The sequence below is a fragment of the Pyrus communis genome, chromosome 8 (assembly GCF_963583255.1).
Source record: "Pyrus communis chromosome 8, drPyrComm1.1, whole genome shotgun sequence".
NCBI classification, from domain to species: domain Eukaryota; kingdom Viridiplantae; phylum Streptophyta; class Magnoliopsida; order Rosales; family Rosaceae; genus Pyrus; species Pyrus communis.
In genome coordinates this window covers 2,496,992-2,517,509 of record NC_084810.1, presented here as the reverse complement: position 1 = coordinate 2,517,509, position 20,518 = coordinate 2,496,992, and the positions used below count along the sequence as shown (strand labels likewise).

Here is a 20,518-nt window from a genome sequence, read left to right as displayed (position 1 = left end):
TACTAACGTTCTAGTAAACGCTCGAGAAGTTGTGAATTAGAATGATTCCACTACCTAATCGAAAACAAAACACAACCTTTTGTTCATGAGGGGTAAATTTTACAAAAAGAAATGGGCAATAATAAGTGCCCAAAATGCACTATTACAAAAAGAATTGTAGCCAAAAAATGCCCACAATAGACCAATTTCACACTGGACCGATCATTTTTCACCCAAACGTCCCCATTCCTGGCACACTTCTCTGCTATACAACTTCCATCACACACCGTGTTAGTCCAACTATTTACATTAAAAATAACAAACCAACCAAAATACCTGTAAGACTTGGACACATCTCGTCCGAAATGGAGAGCATCCTCCTATATTCATCCTAAAAGCATCGAGTATCGCCTTCCCAATCAGATGCTCAACCTGGTGTAGCAAAGATCCTGATAGGCAGCATGCTTGCGTGGTTTTCAACACTTAACAATTAGTTTATGAGTGGCTTTGTCTTTACTGTCAATCCTCTGTAGTTTTCTCCTGTTCCGGTCCAGGCCAGCCCTGCTGTCACATTTGTACCCTTTAGCTTGAGACGCACTTCTGTTCTTTTCATCACGAGGGTTCGGGTCTTAGTTAGAACCAAGGGCTGCCCCATTTGCTGAAGTTATCACACTTGAATCATATTTTAGGATCATCACCCCTGATTCATTGATGCTCTCAAGCTCTCCTCTGGCACTGTCCATGACAACAAATGCCCGCCAGAATCCCCGCTTAGTAACTGCTTGAGGTCATTTGTAAGGAGAAGGGCAGTAACGGGATGCTTATGAAACTTGAGCACCTTGTGGAGGACCAACCTGTACTCTGGCACTTTATCATTGAGATTTAAACCACCCATCCCATTGCTCGTTGACTTCTGTTGGGAACTCTCTAGGTTGGTGTGGTGAACCATTTGCCACACCTTAACAGCCCCACTTTGATGACCCGTTACAAACCAGTTTGCGTCCAGCCAATCAGAAATTGAACTACTTGTAACAGAAAGAATTGAATCAGAAGGCAATTGAGACGTGTTAACCATTGCAAGGCAGTCCCCATTAACGCTCCAAACTGCAAGTAAAATTCCAGCTGCCGTCACAATATCCCCTGTCAAGTCATTCACATAAATCGCAGAAATCGGCGCTGGAAACTCAGGGAGCTGCCTAACAAAAACCAAGGAGCTGAGATCCCATATAACAACAGTGCAGTCATCTGATCCACTCACAATCAGCATGTAAGGCTGGCTAACATGAAGACATGTAATTCTGGATGCGTGGGCGCAAAGTGCCTTCTCCAACTGCAAGCGTCTCAAGACACGGGGGCCATAATTACTGATTCTCCAAACAGAAACTAAACCATCATCAGCCCCAGTGACCAGAATCTGACCATCATGGCTAACGCCAGTACACTGAATCTGGTTGCCCCCATGAAGATTCTCGTGTGTCGATAGGAGTCGATCTTGATCATAGCTCATAAATCTTAAGCTACGATCTGGGAAACCCCATGCAACATACTTGGTATACGTTCTTGGCTTAAGCAAACAATTTGTTCCTGCCACTAGGATTTTCTCATTGACAGTAACAATCTGAGTTATCGAAGACGATGTCTTGCGTATCTCATGCTGAACGAGATGGTGCGAGTACTTAAGTGGATGAGGAACCCTTCTGTTGACCTGCCTTTTCACATGGGGTTTGAGGAATAGCTGTTTGGGTGTCTGCCCAAAATGATTAATCTGTGCTAGAATTGAGGCTTTCATTGCAGGATCTGTCACCGAGTCTATGTCTACACTCCCCTCGTACGTGTAGTGATAGAAAACATTCACAGCTTCCTCAGCTGCCTGTCAATTTCAAGGAAATTTATAATGAAAAGCAAACCAAAACAGAAAGAGTAAAGTAGAACACTAAGTCAGGACCAGAAGAAGTGCGGTAAACACAAATGCTTGGCACAATATGATCCAGAATAGAAAAATAGTCGGGTAGTATTATATCTCAGCAAATTTTCAGCCAACAATTGCTTTATCAAATTGAAATAAGCACATGCAAAGATGAGGACTTCACTATTCACCAGTTCAAGTTAGGTTTGGGTATATCTCATGCAATCACATATATGTGGGCAATTTGTCTCTAGGTGCGGTAAATACTGAGCTGAAAGATGAAACTAAAATGATGCCACAAATTTCTCTGAAGAACTTCCAGGTGCACAAGTGCAACGTTATGAGGCCTATTAAAAGCTTATGAATGAGTTGCAGCATGCCAAGAATGAATCTCAATACGAACCTTTCCTCTCTGTTTATATCCAAAAATGAGATCTATCCAATGATGCAAATTTTGTGAAACGTAATCAGATTCCAGGGCCTCCCTGTGCTTCTTGATGAATTCTCTAGCACTGCCCTTAGCCCATGGAGGTAAGCCAACATCACCAACCTAATGATAGAAATTAAAGAGATAATGTTTAAATTCTCAAATAGTAGAAAGAAAATAAAGAAGATTCAAGTAGCATTGGGCTCTTGCTCTCAAAAAAAAAAGTGGCATTTGGCTAGAGCACAAAAAACCCCATTTCCCCTACCTTAACTATTACTACCTTAATAGCATTTTCAAAATTGTATGTACCAACAAAAGAAACTTTTGTTAGAGCATCTTATTTTGTTTATTAGAAAGCACAATATTTTGTTTATTAGAATGTACAATAGAAAGTTGTACAAGCCTACCAAAATGGTATATGCATTTGGGCCCTCAAGGGTGGTTAACGACTCTTGAACATCAAATAATTCTTATTCTTAGTAAGGGATTAAGATGTTTCACCTTCTCTCCTGATTGCTTCTCTCCCAAATCAAGATTGAAACGATTTTCCAGGAACTCTGGCATGTAGAAAAATTCAGGAATCAACTCCTTCACATCTGATGTGTTGCCCCTTCCAGCTGCACTGAACCAAGTATCTTTAATACTATTAAAAAGACGATCAGCATGGTCAAATTGCCCTCCCTGTAGCTTTTGATTCTCTGTACTGAAAGGTGGTAGGCGTAGAAGATAGAAGAGGACAATCCCAGCACTGGAATAATGAGAACCATAATGGAACTTTGGGACCTCCGGATCATCCCAGCTCTCGTACCTGAGTAGAGAAGGAAACATAAGATGAATAAATAAACAGTGCTGATAACATACATCCAAAAAAGTATTTCTGCATATAGAAAACCATGCTAAAGTGCTTCATGTGGTTAAAACAACTATATAGAAATAAAACAGGAAAAACTGTAATCAAAGAAAACACAACTTAAAACTTAAAAGTGAAATAAGAATAAACCAGTGGAATTGATATTACCTTTTCCTGAATTCTTCTCTGCCCTCTAATGTTTGACAACCCATCGGTTTGTCAAGTCCACGAAAAGTTTTGGGATCTGATAAGTCCAGGTTTTCACTCTCATAATCTGCAAGAACCCATGGAAACACTGGATATTGGGTAAGATCACTGTATCCCCGTCCTGCCAACGTGTTGAGATGCATGAGGTACTGGAAATTGCTTATTTCTCCATTTTGCCACCTCTTTGAAAAGGACTTGGCCATTGACTTAAATAGGCGGCTACCCTCATTGCTTTCTTGTTTTGCTGATCCTGATATGGTTGTGTCCAACCTAAAGCAAGGAATAGAATTACAAATTAAAAAATTACTGGCAAAAATCCCAAAGGTGATACAAAAGATATTAGGCAGGAAAACCATCAATACACAAGTAAAACACTAATATAGGTAAATTTGCAGTTCATATCTTACTTAAATGCTATGTTCCACAATATAAACTTGCACAGTTTCAACATCCCGAGTCCCAAAAGGGCACACAAACAAAACACACACAAAGACAGACATACACACACTAGTAGACCAAAAAAATCATGCAAAAATATACAAATACAACAATTATAACACGAAAAGAAATATTGGAAAAAAAAATTAGAGGGAACTGGGAATTGATTGCTTACATGCTATTTCTGGGAAGATTCATGGCTACTAGATTTTTGAAAACTTCTTCCCTTTCTTTTTTGTGGAACACCAAAAGATCATTACATCCATCCATGCTAAAGATTTCAATAGCAACAGGACGCAGCTGGTAATCACGCTTCAAAAGCTCATGAACACTGTTCAGTTTCCACATGTTCCACGGGTGAGGTAGATTACCACTAGTACAGACTTTCTCCTTTCCCCATGCACCGCCATTGTAGGCCCATGCTCTTCCCCCAACTCCTGACTTTACTGTTGCTCCCCAAGATGAAGTTGACTTTGAATGGAAATCCATAGTAACATCCTTCTTTACACCAAGAGCCTGATCAATTATAGAGAGTTCATCTTCGCATTCCTTTTCACAAATACACCCAGAGTCATCGATATAGAAATTTTCAATCACATACAGAGAATGCTCGCCTATTAAAAATATACCATCATGCTTGTCCAGACCCATAACTCGTTCACAATTATACCGAAATCGTATCTTTTCAAAAGGTTCCAGATAAGGCCTGATCAGGTATTCACCATTATCATGGAGTTCCTTATCCGATTTATCATCTGTGACTTTGACATCATCAATTCTTGCAGAAGAAGATTGCCATGGAGACCCTAGGTCAGATCTTTCATGTACACTGTCATCCATGGGGACAGATGCTGAACTAGATTTTCCACCAAACTCGAGTGCAGAGTGCAAACTTGCTTCATTGATACTACTAGCTCTATCATCATTCCATTCACGACTAACAGAAGCAACATCTTTGGCATTATCAGGCTCTTTAAGAAATGACCTTTCATACAGTTCACCATCAAGGCCATTCTGTTTGGCACCATCAGTCAAAAGTTGAAAGTATGACTCAGAATCATTATCAGAAGCATCCAGATCATTCTCATTATTCTCTTTGGACAGCTGTGCTTCCCTTACTTCAAATTGTCCATCAAGAACATTTTGGATAGTATCAAGTTTCAATCTGCAGCGCTCAAGTTTTTTGCGCATCCTGTATGGACCTTCAATTGGACAAAGCTGCCAATCAGGATCCTGATTAACAGAGGATTTTCGCATTGGGAATATTCCCCGCTCATGGACAAGTTGTTGAAGATACGTTTGCCACTCACTCTCAGCATGCAGAACCCATCCATACTTGTCTTGACGCACCACTCTCAGTTCAGTGGACATTGCATCACGCACCAATTCCAGTGCATATCTCCGTTCATTCACCTGCTCCCAGTGCTTTATATCTAACTTTGACGTATCCCTAGATTTTCTCCCCATTTCTCTCTTGCGACGACCCTCCATAGCTTTAATTCTCACTCCTGGAAATTTTGCTGATCCAGTAATGTACTGTACCCACATAATGGAAGCACACTGCTCTAGTACTTTATTCACCATCGCTTCAGAACTCTGAAGCCATTCAAAGAAAGATGATAAATTTTCAGTCAATGTTAATAACTTGTCAAATCCCCCATGTAGCACATCCAGTTGGTGTCCTTGATTTGGCTTAGAAACCAGCAGATCTTCTAGAGCTACCCGACGATGCACCAGGAGATACTTGACAATATCAACAGCCATGTTCTGCACATTCTGTCGTTGGTCATGCAGGAGAGATATTAAATTGACACAAAGACAACAATTTATATCGGTATCCATATTGCTGGGACAGAATATAATTCGCCGGTGAGCAACTAATAACTGTAAGACTGTGCCGATATTAATTCCTGAATTATCATGTGAAGAGTTGGAGGAAGCTCTCTTCTTTGATTCAACTAGCAAACCTAAGCACAAAAGCAGAACATCTTCTCCTATTGAAGACAAGAATGATGGCAGAAAACAATACAGTATCATACGATTTGTGTTTTTAAGAATTGAATGTATATAAGCATCAAGTTGTCTGCTCCCTCTTCCAATAGATAAGAGGCTCTTCCCACTAGGAGTAGCTTCTTCAATTCGGCCATCTTTATTTGCTAATTGTAGCATAGATAATAAGAACTCAAGCGTCTTTAGTATTCCAGAGGGTTGAGGAAAAGCGCCCATATATGCACGATCCACTATCATCCAGCATAATGAATCTAAATTTGAGGACCAACGATTTTTATCTAGCTTTTTCTCATTTTCTTCATCATCGCGCAAGAGACGCCTTTCCAGAAAGTTCATCAGTCTACTAAGGCACAATCCTTGGAATACCAACATAGAATCTGCATCAACATATAATGGAACACTTTCCAAGATTCCCTCTATAATCTGTGATGCTTTAATTTGCTCGGTCACAAACTCAGAAAGAACTTCTGCAATAAAATCTAAAACTGCAGTGGCTCCAGCAGGACAAGGACCACCTCCATAGCCACAATCATCCATTTCAAGAAGTAGCTTTGGACTAGCTGAAAAAAAATTACTTGCATTAGAAGGCCCAGGAGACTTCAGCTCTGCAGATGGATCAAATTCAGTGGTAATCGCAGAAGAATCAATGGAAGGAGTGGCAACCAAGGGAGATTTGAATTCATTATAGCCTGCACTTCCCAGCCAAGATGTCAATGCTAAAACAGGAGAAGGAGAGGGTGTAAGTGGGAGTCTCAAACTAGACTTCTCTGATAAATTGGGAGAATCAAGCATGGTAAAAGATGCGGAACTCTCAGAATCCACTGGTTTAAGGGGTTCCAGGGTGACCTTCTTACGGAAACTGAAATCATGTGTGCTGGATGTGGCAGAAACCTGGTCAGCATTGTCACCATCTAAGCTCTGAACAGCTTGTACATCATCTTGCACTGATATGTGCAATTCCTGCTGGGCTGTAGTAGCCTTGGTCTTTGCTTTATCATCGGCCCCAGAATTTAGGGGAACAGCCGTGTCTTCAGAACTTGAACTCACCTGACCAGGAGGGAAGCTTCCAACACTAATGGAGGTTTTGGCAGACTGATCCTGTTCATGAGGTAGGCTAGAAAACGTGTTCTGTGAACTACAAGTATCGTCACAATCATTCAAGTTCTTCTCTTCTGCCTTTACAGATAGCTCCTTCGCCATCTTCACAGCATGGGCCGCTCTGTAAGAAACAAGATAATGAGTTCAGTAAAAAGAGAAGTTCTAAGAAAAGCCAGTAAATTAACAGTATCAATGTCAGAAAATATTCAGTCCCATGACAAACCTGACACAAGAAAAATATAGGTCAATGCAGCTTTCGAGAAACTCTGCTCGTTTGCAGACAGCAGTGAAACGGGGGCACATTTTTGCCAAATCAACCATAAATCTCAAGACCGAAGTAGCAGCAAAAGGGGCTGATGCCTCCCCACCCATTAAGCGTGCCGCATATGTTTTATGCATCAATGCTTCACCTTGAAGCTCCCCGGCCATGTCTGCATTTCCATTCACGAGTTCTGCCACAAGGCCAGCACCAACCTGGGAAAGATTACCAGATTGGTGAGCAAGCATTGACTGAATGCTCAGCCTATCAAATGTAGATTTTGCCATGGTAATAACAGATTCCAACAATTCTACAAATTTCAGCTCCACATTACTTCCATCATTTGGCATAAGTGCATGAAAGTCTAGCATGCGAACTTCTGGCAATCTAGGATAGACAGTCTTTCCGAATATCAGACAGAACAAAATGTAATATATGTCTGGGGAATCATAGAAGCTTGGAAGCACCCGGGTCAAGCCTTGATAACCTCCACTTGTCCGAAACTTTAGCGCAAATGTAGGAGACGAAGTAAGACAAACTCCTAGAAGAGTCATGATCCATCTCATACTTGTTGGGTGAACAGATTCGTCTAGAAAATATGTAATCAATTTAGAAGAAACAATCTTATGCCACTGCTCAAGCAATTCTTCAGATTTAATGGTTACTTGCAGATCAATAAGCATCTCCAGTAGCATGTTTCTCACAATTACATGCTTTCCCATGGCCTCACGCACTATTGGATGTCGGGGTGTCAAGTCAGGTGGATCAAATGTCATGATCACAAACCGAACCACATGTTCCAGTTCAGAAGAGAGAAACCCATCTTCTAAAATGACACCAAGCAATACAACCAATTTCTCCAAAACAGGAACTTCAACATCACCCCGCTGTAGAGTAACTAATAAATGTTGAACAAGGTTTATTCGGCGCAGAACAGTAAGGTTATGATTTCTGTACCAGTGCATGGACACTAGATGCTCTAGAAAACCAAGAAGTGCAATTTGAATTGCAACTGGAGCCGTTACCCACAATGTCCAATCCAACAAGACATGTTCAACCATGTCTTCATTTGACAAGACAATGCAATTTGAGGTTTCATCCGGAATATCAGCACTTTCAAGCTCCGAAATATGACTATATGAATCTTTTGGTGCAGAAAAATCATCCATGTCTCCTTGAGATCCAACAGAAGAAAACTCATCACGAAACCTTGACAAATTAACTTCCTCAAAACTGGTTTCGTGCATAGTTGTAACCGGTGACAAATTAGTCCGATTATATTTCAACTTCCTTGGTTCCGAAAATGAAGCTTCACAAGCAGCAATCTGGAAAAAGATCTCAAGAGATTGCATGTCAAACAGTGACATTCGACGACGCAAAAAGAGAGCCAACAAATGGTATCCCCGGCATTTTTGCATGTCTCTCACATTCTGAGGATTCTGATGAAGGGCAGAGGCCAGTAAAGTAAGGGCCATTTGTAGCATGTCCCTAGTCTCAGCAGCCTCAACTAAGGCCAGGATAACGGTCATCCCACCAACCAGGCAGATAGTATCACCGATTACACATTGACTACATAGGTAAATATCCCCATAAAGACGCCCAAATCGTGGTATACCTGCACAAAACAAAAAATGAGAACAATGGAAATAGAGGGGAATTCTAAAACTCTAGATCCGCCAGTTTTTCACATACATACATGCATATATACGTATATAATCATATAAATGTGAAAATTTGGACCCAATATGTGAGCCATAGTCTTAAACATACCCCCAATAGGAGAAGCAGCTGCCGACAATGGATCAACTAGATTGAGCATGGAGAGCTCCCCTGATGCTCGAATAGCTTCTGCACAGGTTCCATCAAATGCGAATATAAGCTTCTTCCCAGAGAGCTGTGAAGAGAGATAACCTAGTCTCTCCAAATCCCAAACAATTCCACTGCCATCTGCCTTGGAGTCTACTTGCTTACTAGATATGTCAAGCTTCTGTGTATTAGAAGCCAAGGTCAAGTCAGCATCCAAGGTATCTAAGATAGACATGCTACCACCACCACATGCCTGGTTGGGGACAAAACGAAGAAGATCTGTGTCCTGGTAGAGCCCTCTATATCCTCTACCAAGAATGTACATGAAACAAATACTACCTGAGGTGAGCACCTCCTCAAAAAGGTAGCAAGAACGGACCTTCCAGGTCAAGTCACTAACTCTTGCACAATTAACCGGAGTCCCCACGGTTACCTGCAAAGGTTTCCCAATCGGAGATGGAGAATATCCTAGTTTCCCTGTGTGTCTAAGCTTTCCATCAAGATACACATAAGCAACACTGGCTTGGAACAATCCAGCAAGAGCATTTGGCTTGCTATGTACAACTGCAAGGTGATGCCACCTGCCTTCCTCAAGTTCCAATCCTGAAAATGATAAGGAGCAAGAACTGCTAGTTGCAAGGGTAAGAACACCATCCTCGTCAATATATAATTCTGCATAGAATGCATTTCCATTATTTGCTGCACCAACAGAAAATATCCGGAGAATATGCCGCTCATGATGTTGCCCGGCAGAACTGCTCCACTTCTTAGAAGAACCAGCTTTGGACTCAGTTTCTTTTGTTTGCAACTTCAACAGATTCTGAAACTGAAACCAACAGACAAATGAATAACCAGCTGCTGGAGGCCATGATCTTTCTCCCAGAGAAACCTGAATGGAAGCATGACCAATCTTGCTCATGTCCATCTCTACAAATGGTGCGAGGGAAATATTTTCTGAATCCTCCATGAGAATTAACCTTTCCATCATGTCAACAAGTATACGACCTGACTTCATTGACCTCATTTGCAACACATAACGAATAAGCATTCGAAGTTCTGATGCAGATAGCCTACCACCATATACATAAAAAAAACCTTGTTATTCAAATTGAATAAGGTCAAACCACCAGTCTTAATTGCTGAGAGACACCTCCATTCCCAAAAATCCATATATAAATGGCACAGAAAAAGAACTTAGATAAAAATAAAGTGAAAAGACAATGAGAACTGAACAGAGAAAACAAATAAATTCCAATACATGTAGCAAGTCTTACCTGTATGCCCCAAGAACTTCCACAATCTCCAGAGCATGCTTAAGGAGTGGAGATGAGCCCAAAAGGAATGGGTGAATGGTTTCCAGCAGAAGTTCAATGCAACCTAAATACATTAGACAAAGTAGAAAGTGAGAGGACTGGTCACCAATTTAGATACTTAAGCCAATAATTATTGTTTTTCGCACCTATAGAGGTGAGGTTTTCCTGGTTGAAGGGACCAGCACGAGCAAGCCTTTCAATAAGGTTAAGCACTTCAAGCTGCATCTTTGGAGTAAAAAGCAGTAACGACCGAATAAGAACTCTGACAGCACCAGCGTTGAACACCCGTTCCTTATCAGGATGAAATGAACCTGATGTAGTCATTATTGAAAAACTTGAAGACTCATTATCAAGCACATCCGACGATGTAACACTTTCTGATGTTAAGAACGGTGGAAGCACAATTTCAAGAGCTAGTTCAAACAATAATTGTATGACTTGCTTTTCACAGTCCACACCAAGTAAGCCTGACTCAGATAGAAGATCATAGAAAGTTTGGGATGATATAATTGTGTGTAATTTTGTCCTATTAACAGCATTACCACACACTCCAGCAGTCACTAGACGCAACAAATACGTAAACACCTTGATGTAAACATCTAAAGAAGATTGATCTGAACGCTCCCCGTCACCTTGGAAACTATGGAGTGTGGTAAGAAGAATAGAAAAACCAGTGGCTTCGCCAAAAACCCTCTGAGCTGAGTTATTAACTCCCAGAATGCGCCACAAAGCCCCCATAGTGTCACATTTTGCATCATTTTGAAGCCTGTATTGAGATCCCATAACACTGGTAACCATTCCACTTTTTAGAATTTCAACAATCACACCTAATTCTTCGGGATGTGCCTGGTCAAATATGAGAAACTAAAGTTATTTCGACAATCAACAATGGCAAAGCTCGATGACTAAAATACTACTATGTCTGCACAAAAGCTTCTATAACTGCTAAGACATCCACGGATTCTATGTTATGAAAGTTCTAGATTTGTCACTAATTTTTATTTCAGAAATATATGAATGAAAATTTAAAAGAATAAATAAAGGGACAAGAATTGAATGCAAAACCACGGAATTTCAAATTTGTACAGAGTTACAGTAGACTAAAAAAGTTAACAAACCTGGGTACCATCTTCAATGATCAAACATGACAACACCCTAAGCACCCCTGCTCGGTGTGTGTCAGACACAAGAAACGGAAGAACAGTAGTTACACCATTAGCCACACGGAAAGATGATTGGTTGGTTTCGGTTTTCTTTAATAAAGAGACCATACAATCCCACGCTATAGTAATTGTACCATCAACTTCAAATATAGGAAGCCTCCCTGAACCAGATTCCATTAGTTTGGGTGATGAAATAATTACATCCTTGCTGTCCAAGTGCTTTTTAAAGCTGCTTGAACCGGAATTTCTCTCCGACTGATTAGTATTGGCACTTTGATGCTCTTGACCCAAAAGCAACTTGTGCTGCTTCAGGTCATCCAACAAAACCTCCAGGACACCAACTTCTCGGAGGACCTTTTTGTACTGCTGGTCAAAAGATAGAAGTTTTACAAAAAAAGAAAGTACAGTGTGCTTTAAGTCTGATGATATTGGTTGCTGCAACAAGCAACAAAGTGAGAGTAACTCTTGCTCAGGGACGCAGTTTACAACAGTCACGGCATACTCAAGAATTTTTAGTAGTATCTCTTGTAAAGATGGAGGAAAACCAGCCATATTTAGGATGAAAAGTGGAACAGTCCGTAACTGCTGGCACAACTTGTAATTTTCAAGATGACTTGAAAATATTTTGAACATTCTATTCAGAACTTCTGCTTGCAACTCCCTGCTTTCTGCTTTGAGGAAAATGTCCTGCAACATCTGAACTGCTTCAAGGTCTTTGACTTTATTATTGTCCTTTTCCCAAACTTCATCAGCCAATCTGTCTGAAGATGGTGTACGACTTCTGCTATGGTCACTGGACCTGGTATGGGAAGAGTTGGAACCTTTCGGTTCGGTTGGGCCAGTTTGAGCTAGATTAACAAGAACATCAAGCAACCTAGACAGTGTGGGAGAAAGTTGTTCATCTAAGGGTCCCTTTTCTCCCATGGAATCCTGAATGTTTACAACATCCTGTGCATGGGAACTGCCTGAAGCAGAATTTTGGTCTGAAAATTTATACTGAACGGAATGGAACCCCTGACTTTCAGACATTGTGGAAAGTGTTAAAGCAAACTGAACGAGGAACTGATAACCATGGGCATTATGTATATCCTCCCTGAGCCTGACACCACCAGCGTCTACATACCAAAAATGTATCAGAACCAACACATATTTAAGCTGCAGAAAATCATATTAAAAAAATACAACACAAGGAAGAGATGTTAGTTCAACTAAAGAAGGAAAACTGACGAGCCAATTACCAGATCTATATGACAATTCAACACATTCAAGCAGCAAATCCACAATGCCCATGGTATATGTAGAATCACCGCAATCAGGATTGAAATCTTTGACAGCCATTAAAAGAACTTTAATCTGCACAGGGGGAACAGAAAATCATAATGTGAGAATAATTTTAAAATGATAACCAGAAAACCATGGATCAAGCCATTCTTTGAAAACAATACATTAAAAAAGTCAGCACCGCCTGTGTAATCATCATTGGCTAGCTCATGTTCCTGCTAGAACTATATGCTTATCCAACATTAGAGGGTATGTGGGAGGTATGCATGGTCAGTTGAGCAGGCATATTCAGTATATTATTTAACCATTACAATGCAGTGCACGCATATAATATATTACATACCAGATGATGTTTGCGAATATAGTTTGCAGTGCTCCCATTGTCATTGACCAAAAGAAGACCAAGAATCTGGAAAGATAAGCACAAGTTAGCACAAACAAAATCCGAATTACAGGTTCTAATGTCTCTACAAATACGGCAGGCAATACATGCAATGTATCAACCTGCATAGCATGTCTATGAAGCTGAATGCTGTGCAGCAGAACCAGGCCCTCCTTGTATCTAGAGAAGACTGTCAAAGAGCCATTCGCAACCATCTGAAAGAGCAACTGAAGAGAATCATCCTCAATCAAACTTTGTGCTGCCAAGGGATGGTTTGCCAGTGCTTTCATAATATGCACAACACTCCCCTCTACCTGCATAATTATAGGTTAGAAACAAAAAGAAAATTTAAAACGTACCATGAACCAAGAACATAGCAAGTACAACAGGCTTAAAAATCAATATCAAACATAAATAAATAAAATTTCTGATAAAGTAATAATGAGGTTTGGCCTAATAAGGCAAGTGATAATGGACAGCACAATAACATACAAACAAAGACAAGTTCAGTATGAGAAAAATGTCACACACTACTGGCTGGAGTTCAAATATGTGAAATATAAACATCTAAAAAAGAAAAATAAAAATGTTAAAATACCCACAAATCATGGCATCTTAAAAAAATGTCACGCTTCAAATGCTACAAGGTTCTACTTCTACTAACCACAAGATAGCAATTAAGCCTATTGTGGTTTCAAAATCAATCTTTGCATACATCCATGTGTAATAAACATGTATGGTTTTGTGTACCATTAAGCAAAAGCTACCTCAAGCCGACGGACTTGGCCAGGAACACCGTCATAATCTTTCCCAGTTGAGAGTAGTTCATCATGATCAGTAGCCCTTTGCTTCTGATTGGCCTCATCAGGATCCAGAAGGGAATTGAGAATATGAATGAGACAGCACATTATGCCCGAATCAAGGAGAGATTGTTTATCAATAGGCTGCAAACAGCAAAAGGAAACAAGCATTAACAGCATATGAATGAAAGACAAAAAAGTCATTTAAGTCCGTCACAACCAAAGAAGTATCCTAATCTAGTGAAATTAATAAAATTTTACCGCAGAAGCTAGCACTTGTAAAGCAGTTAACAAATTTGAACCAGGACTGATGCCATCCTGCACAGAAGTAAATAAGATTATGACTTCAGGAAACCGATGAGAAAACAATGATAACATCCACTAAAATAAAAGCCAACCTTTGTGACTTCTGAAAAAAACTTCAGCACTTTTTCTACATCCAAATATCTTTTTCTGCTGCTGATTTTTAGCTTCTCAATATCTGTTACAAATGCCCTTCCCAGGACAAATGAGAATATATGTGTTTCAACTAACCTGCGTTCATCAAAACTTGTATGTTAGTAGACCAACTCGGATTTTTCTATAACCAACAGTTATAGAAATGCAGAGTTTAACTTTTACCAAAAGTTCCAAAACAAGCAAGTCATTTTTCATGATTCATTTTCTAATGAGAAAAAACTGCTTTAAAAATTCAAACAAAATTATGCATATGTGCATACTCAAATTAAAATCAAATAGATGTCTCCAACTCGACATGACAACAGATTTTGGTAATTGGATCTGACAAAAATAAATGAGGAAAAACATGTTTTCAGTGACACCAGTGACAAGAAAATAAAGTGGAGTAAACAGCCAATACTTGTCCAACCCAGCTTTAGCAACACAAAGTTGCTGGTTATGCAGGGAACTGATCTATTTTAATTTGCAGCAGCACCACAAAACCAAATTCGGTACACACATAAATGTCAAATCAATAATTAATTTTTCTTAAAAGGAAATATTGTATACATCACTTGCATCTCTATTACAAGGTAAATTAGCCCTTCGCATAGTTAATTTTATCATAACAATATGAATCATAATATTACATCTTTTTCCCATTTTTCAAAGAAATTATGTACTAATCAATGCAGAAGACAAGAAAAAGGGGAAGAGGGTTCATACATGGTAACTAATTGAGCTACATTTGCATGTTGCTGTACTAATCTACAAAAGATATCTACAGTTAAATTCAAGGCCGCTTCTTTCTCCTGCATATACAATTAAAAAAAAAAAAAAATTAGAAACCACTATTTTCAGATACAAAAAATAACTGCATGCGAATATATAAAAGCAACAAACAATACGATGAAGATTCTGCTTAAGAATAAAAGTTAATGATTTGAAACGTTTTATCCTAATTTAGAGATGTTATTGCGGATTTAATTGGTGATTTCAGTTTGTTAGAAAGCTAATTGGAGATCTGATGTCTGGAAAGGCTACATAAATAGTTCATGATGTAACTATCTGAGGATCTTTTTTTTCCAAACGTATTTTGAGGATTGACTATCATATATTTGAAACCCCCGACTCCCTATTGCTCTTCATCTCTGTCTCATTCCCCCCTCTTCTATTTCACCCAGAAACTCTCTGCTCCTTTTCCCCTTATTTATTCTGCAACACATTGATAAAAAAGAAAACATATGGAATAAGTAATGAAAAAAACCTTTTCAGAGCTGGATGACCGGAACTCTTCCCAAAATCTCTTGAAGTCCAATTCCAATTCATGTTTGTCTCTGCTTTCACAGGCATTGGATGTTAATGATCTTGTAATGCTACAGTATCAATTTGACATATAGAAACTACAAACAACTGATACCATGTATCCTTTATGGAAGATTTATATGCGAATGCAAATCATAAAACTTAGATGTTGACCCTCACAAAATTTATGTTAAGATTCACTGAAAAAGACAGCACTAACTCTTTACTTTGGCACCAAGAGCTTGCAGTAACTTTTTGCTACTTCTTATGATAATCCAAACATGTTTTTAGTGGCCAGCAGAATCAACAGCTGCATAATTCACCTCTATTGTTTTGTACAAACTATTTGCATGGATACATATATAGGTTATAATGCGTGTGTATAGACTACCCTCTTTATCCGCCAAATCTCCAAGTTTTAACACACAAGCTATGTGTTATATTCTACATGTCTTAATCACATCATCAGACATAGTCTATTACATTTTCCTTTATAAACCCATTCAAGCATATCAAGGTTTGGAACGCAAAGTTTCAATCAACGACAAACAAGCTAAAGCCACGAGGTTTGATGACTAAACTCTAACCCAAGCCACCATATGCTAAAACAGGGATCCATTAAAGGACGGGTGCATTAGCTGATCACATATAACCTATAATCACTGAGGACTTGCCACGAATGAGATGTCAATGACATCGATGCCAAGGCAATGCAACCATGGGCTACACTCTGAAGTCTAAACCACTCCAACAAGCTAAAATTAAATCCATTTTCACACCATCAGTTGCTGCAAAATTTCTATGGATAGCGAAACAGACCATCCAACAGGTGAGACTAGATGAGCCAAATCTAACAATCGACCATTTGATCAAACAACAAACTAGATGAGCCAAATCTAACAATCTAGCATTTGATCAAACAACAAGCTGCAAAGCTTAAGTCAACAAATACTCATCACAGCTCATTCACTTCAAAAATATTTAACAACTACAAGCTTCCCTAGAGTGCATAACACCGTTGAAGTATTAACAAAACACTCAATCCACGGCCACTTAAAACCCATTAAACCCCCAAATTAACAAGAAATTAGTAAATAAATTAAACCCAAAATACTGAAAATGAACCAGTTTATCAATATATTAACCTACAAAATTGAAAACCCAATAATTTTAAAAAGCGAAAAAAATGAAAAATAGAAAGAGTAGAGTACCCTGAAGGAGAGTACGAGCCGTGAAGAGCTGAATTAGCATTGTTATTGCCAGAGAGAGCCGACGACGAGGACGAAGAAGCGACGGCGGCGGCAGCAGAAGCAGATAAAGAAGACGACGGCGATTGAGTGAGACCGACCTTCTCCCTTAAGTCCTTAAGCAATGTTCCCCATTTCATCGTTTTCCCTATGGATTCTTAATACATACACCCCCTCTCTCATCCGCCGCACCAGATCCAAGCTCCACCGGAAGGATCTGATCCAGCCACAGAAACCTCACAATCAAATTTACCCAAACCGCAAAAAAAAATTGCAGGAAAATCAAAACGAACACGGAGCTAATAAACCAATGCGTCCGAACAGACAGCGAGCGGACTCGGATTCGGGTCGGGAATCGGAGCAGCAAGATCCGGCGTATCGAGCTCGATGAATTTTGGCGTTTCGCTGCTCGTTTCTTGCGCGTTTCTTTCTTCTCCGAGATGGATTTTCCTTCCCGGATTTCGTTCAATTTTTTTTTTTTTCCGATTTTCTTTTTTTTTCTTTAATTTTTTGGTGTGCGGAAAACGCGGATACGCGGACTTTGGAGGAGAAAAGAGAAAAAAAATGAATTGAAATAAATGATAACGTTGTCTGTGTGCGTGTTCTCGGACGGCCTCTCCGCGCCTTGTTCGTCGCTTCTTTCTATATATCCTTTCATTCAACTTCAACTCTCTCTCTCTCTAACTCTTTCTCTCTCTAGAATAAAAATTCAAAAATATTGGTAGCAACGTTGTGTTGTTTTTCTATGCTCTCATCGACCACGTCGGCATGGGATCCACGTCTCCCAGGGTTCCACGTGGCTTCTTGATAGGAACGTGCCAGACGTGACTGCCACTCTCTCTCATGAGTCCTTTTCTCTCTCTCTTCCGGCAAAGCAAATCAAAGATTCAAATGCGATCTTTTTGAGAGGTGGAGTGATTATATACTGGTATAGATGTATTTTTAAAATGATTGAAAATATTTTTGTTTAATATTTTTGAGTTTTAAAAGTAGTTAAAGTGTTTTCTGTAAGAATCATCAATTATGTGTTTCTTTCAATAAGCACTTTAAGTGATTTTCTAAGATTTACTTATATTTTTACTAAAGATTTGTTCTAAAAATATTTTCATCAAAAACGTTTTTAGTCATTTTAAAAGTACATCTAAATGAGCTTTATATTTTTGTTTAAGAAAAACTAATGAAAATAACTTGAAAACTTTGAGTTTTAATCAAAATGACGAAAATGTGTTATAAATGAATAGTCTATGAATGACTTTTTAAAATAAAAATATTTTTTATTGTTTAAAAATAAATAGTAATGAAAGTGTTTCGGTAAAACTTTTTTTTGTTTATGTTTACGGTGGGAAGCATTTAATTGTTGATGCAACAGTATTGTATGTGCCTTAATGGCTAAGGGATTTAGCACGTACCTTTTTCTTTTCTTTTTCTAATTTTATTAGATATCTTATGTTAGGGTAATATCCGATTCATCTTCGAAGTTAAGAATCGAGCCAAATAATAATAATCAATTTTGTTCGTTTTCAGTTTCATCCTACCAATTTTGTTCGTTTAAGAAATGAGATGAAGAATCGAACATAAAAGATGTAGGGTAAACAGTAGCGAATCAGGCAAGAATAAGATAAATATTTAATGAATTTATGTGTAAGTTTTACGATTTGTGTAGGATGTTTAATAAGAACGGAAGAGGTCTTAAATTTGATTATCGTCAAAAGCAAATTTAAATCACATTATTGATAACCCATTATAAGACTAAAGTCATTATCAGCCCTTAGAGTAAATCAATTAGCTATTAGTCTAATAGCATTTATCTCCTTAATGTTAAAGAGGTCAAAGTATCAATCTATTACTACTATTGTTAACTTATACTACTAGTCGTCTAAGTACGAGTGAACTAGCACATTATGGAGAGTGTAGAACATGCAGGGGTATCAATGAGTATAAAACGTATAACCAAGTAAAATGCATAGATTGTCTGCTCCTTGTTTGATCGTAAGGATAATTGTTCTTGTTAGGTAAGGACTGATTTGGTATTGTTGTATTTTGAAAAACAACTGATTATGCTGTGTTGTGAGAATAAGTAGTTGTGAAATAAAACAGTAGAGTGTTTGGTAAACTTTTTTGTAAAAGTGCTTTTGAAAAGAAAAAAAAACAGTATTATAGTGTTTGGTAAACTTTTATGTAAAACAGATGTGAAAAAGCCGGTTTTTCAAAGCTGGGTTTTGCAAGCTTCTTGTTTTTGGCTTTTTTTACCCAAAACTGTGAAAAAAAAGCTGAAGCTAAATGTTTATCAAACACAAAAATAACTCCCAACGTTTTTTGATACCATCTTTTTTCAAAATCACCTCATTACCAAACCAGACCTAAGAGCAACAATGGCTGCTAACTCGAACACCCAGCCCAAGGTTAGGGGCGGGCCAATCATAGGTTTAAAATTTTATATAAAATATTATAAATTTATAAAAATAAATCACGATAAGGAATCCAAAATAAAATTCATTTCTCCGTGCCACTTGTTAGGACCAACTACATACTATAACCCCATGATATAACCAACCATGATTTAATTTCTCATTAAAAATCATTTCATACACATATTTATTCACATCGAAACGCGTTTACTTGTCTTATTGTAACCAGATAATTAGAATAACACACCGTTTTTGGTAAAAAAAAAATAAAATTAAAGGTTCACACTCTTCAATTCAGATGAATTTTGACAATTATGATCATTGTGTACAAACCTAAATATCGAACAATTTGATTCATTGTACCACATTGTGAAGCGAGTCGAGATAAAATAATTAACGTTATAATTATACATTAACTTAATAATTTTAGGTACTTGAGCTCTACTATGTAAAAACATTATGATCGATATATGATTATATTGTAACAACTTATGGTATGGTGGGGAAGTAGATCCATCCCGCATGTTTCATGCTAACATGTACTTGGAACATAATATGGTTGTATATTTGGGGGAGAATAATGTGTTTGCCAAATCGATACTAAAAGTGGACCCCGCCACCGTATCAACATGCTCAAGAATTTTTCTGAAAAGGAATCAACTAGTAGTGAAGCTATGGCAGTTCATAATATCAGAAGTCAAAAAGACTCATGAGCCATTTCAAATGTTACGTTTTCAATTTATTAAAATGAGTTTAATTAAAGTGTTAATTAAGGAGGGCATGATGTCTATGACTCCTGCTACCATGTTGATCAAGAGTTGGTGAAAGTTTAAAGTTATATCAAATCCTCAAGCATTATTATATGTTCGATATTATTATGCAATATAGTCGTTTTTGTAACGTAATCACATTCACATATAACATTTTATCTTGACAATGTAATTATTCACAATTTCAAACTCAACGTTACTATAATAATCCTGGTGATATTATGTGTTATTAACTATAACTCTTAACTGTAATTTTTTATGAGTATAGTGCGTAATCTGACATTTCTAACAAATAAAAAAATTCGTCCAATAAACTAAAATGCATAATATTTTCTAACAACGTGTACAACCTGTAGACTAAATATCGCTACACCCAATCATCAACAATGTTATAAAAAACGAGCCTTGAGGCGCACTTGGGCAGTGATAAA

At 38.3% G+C, this 20,518-nt stretch overlaps 1 protein-coding gene across 2 annotated transcripts; it reads right to left on the bottom strand.

Annotated features, from left to right (window-relative positions):
* Positions 1–29: 29 nt before the first annotated feature.
* LOC137742469 (protein SPIRRIG-like) lies at positions 30–17,619 on the bottom strand. Of its 2 annotated transcripts, none has more exons than XM_068482344.1 (19): positions 16,874–17,619; positions 15,625–15,694; positions 15,084–15,169; positions 14,318–14,453; positions 14,181–14,237; positions 13,887–14,063; positions 13,242–13,433; positions 13,081–13,146; positions 12,695–12,809; positions 11,412–12,571; positions 10,440–11,139; positions 10,255–10,357; positions 8,945–10,050; positions 7,139–8,789; positions 3,983–7,036; positions 3,331–3,639; positions 2,814–3,120; positions 2,289–2,435; positions 30–1,849 (listed from the first exon to the last, which is right to left on the bottom strand). In XM_068482344.1, exons 1-19 carry the CDS (start codon positions 17,047–17,049, stop codon positions 674–676), a joined length of 10,788 nt encoding a protein of 3,595 aa, XP_068338445.1. In that variant the 5' UTR covers positions 17,050–17,619; the 3' UTR covers positions 30–673. The 2 variants fall into 2 exon arrangements, with proteins under 2 accessions (XP_068338445.1, XP_068338446.1); XM_068482345.1 differs by having other exon boundaries at positions 15,625–15,724; positions 16,889–17,619.
* Between the last annotated feature and the right edge of the window lie 2,899 nt (positions 17,620–20,518).

What these genes read in the sequence shown, in the direction of transcription:
- LOC137742469 (XM_068482345.1), bottom strand. Translation starts at nt 17,049, where the DNA reads ATGAAATGGGGAACATTGCTTAAGGACTTAAGGGAGAAGGTCGGTCTC. An exon ending in TCATTGAAGATGGTACCCAG is followed by an intron (nt 11,140 to 11,411) that starts GTTTGTTAACTT and finishes ATATTTGACCAG; the next exon opens with GCACATCCCGAAGAATTAGG. An exon ending in AGAGAAGAATTCAGGAAAAG is followed by an intron (nt 3,121 to 3,330) that starts GTAATATCAATT and finishes TTCTCTACTCAG; the next exon opens with GTACGAGAGCTGGGATGATC.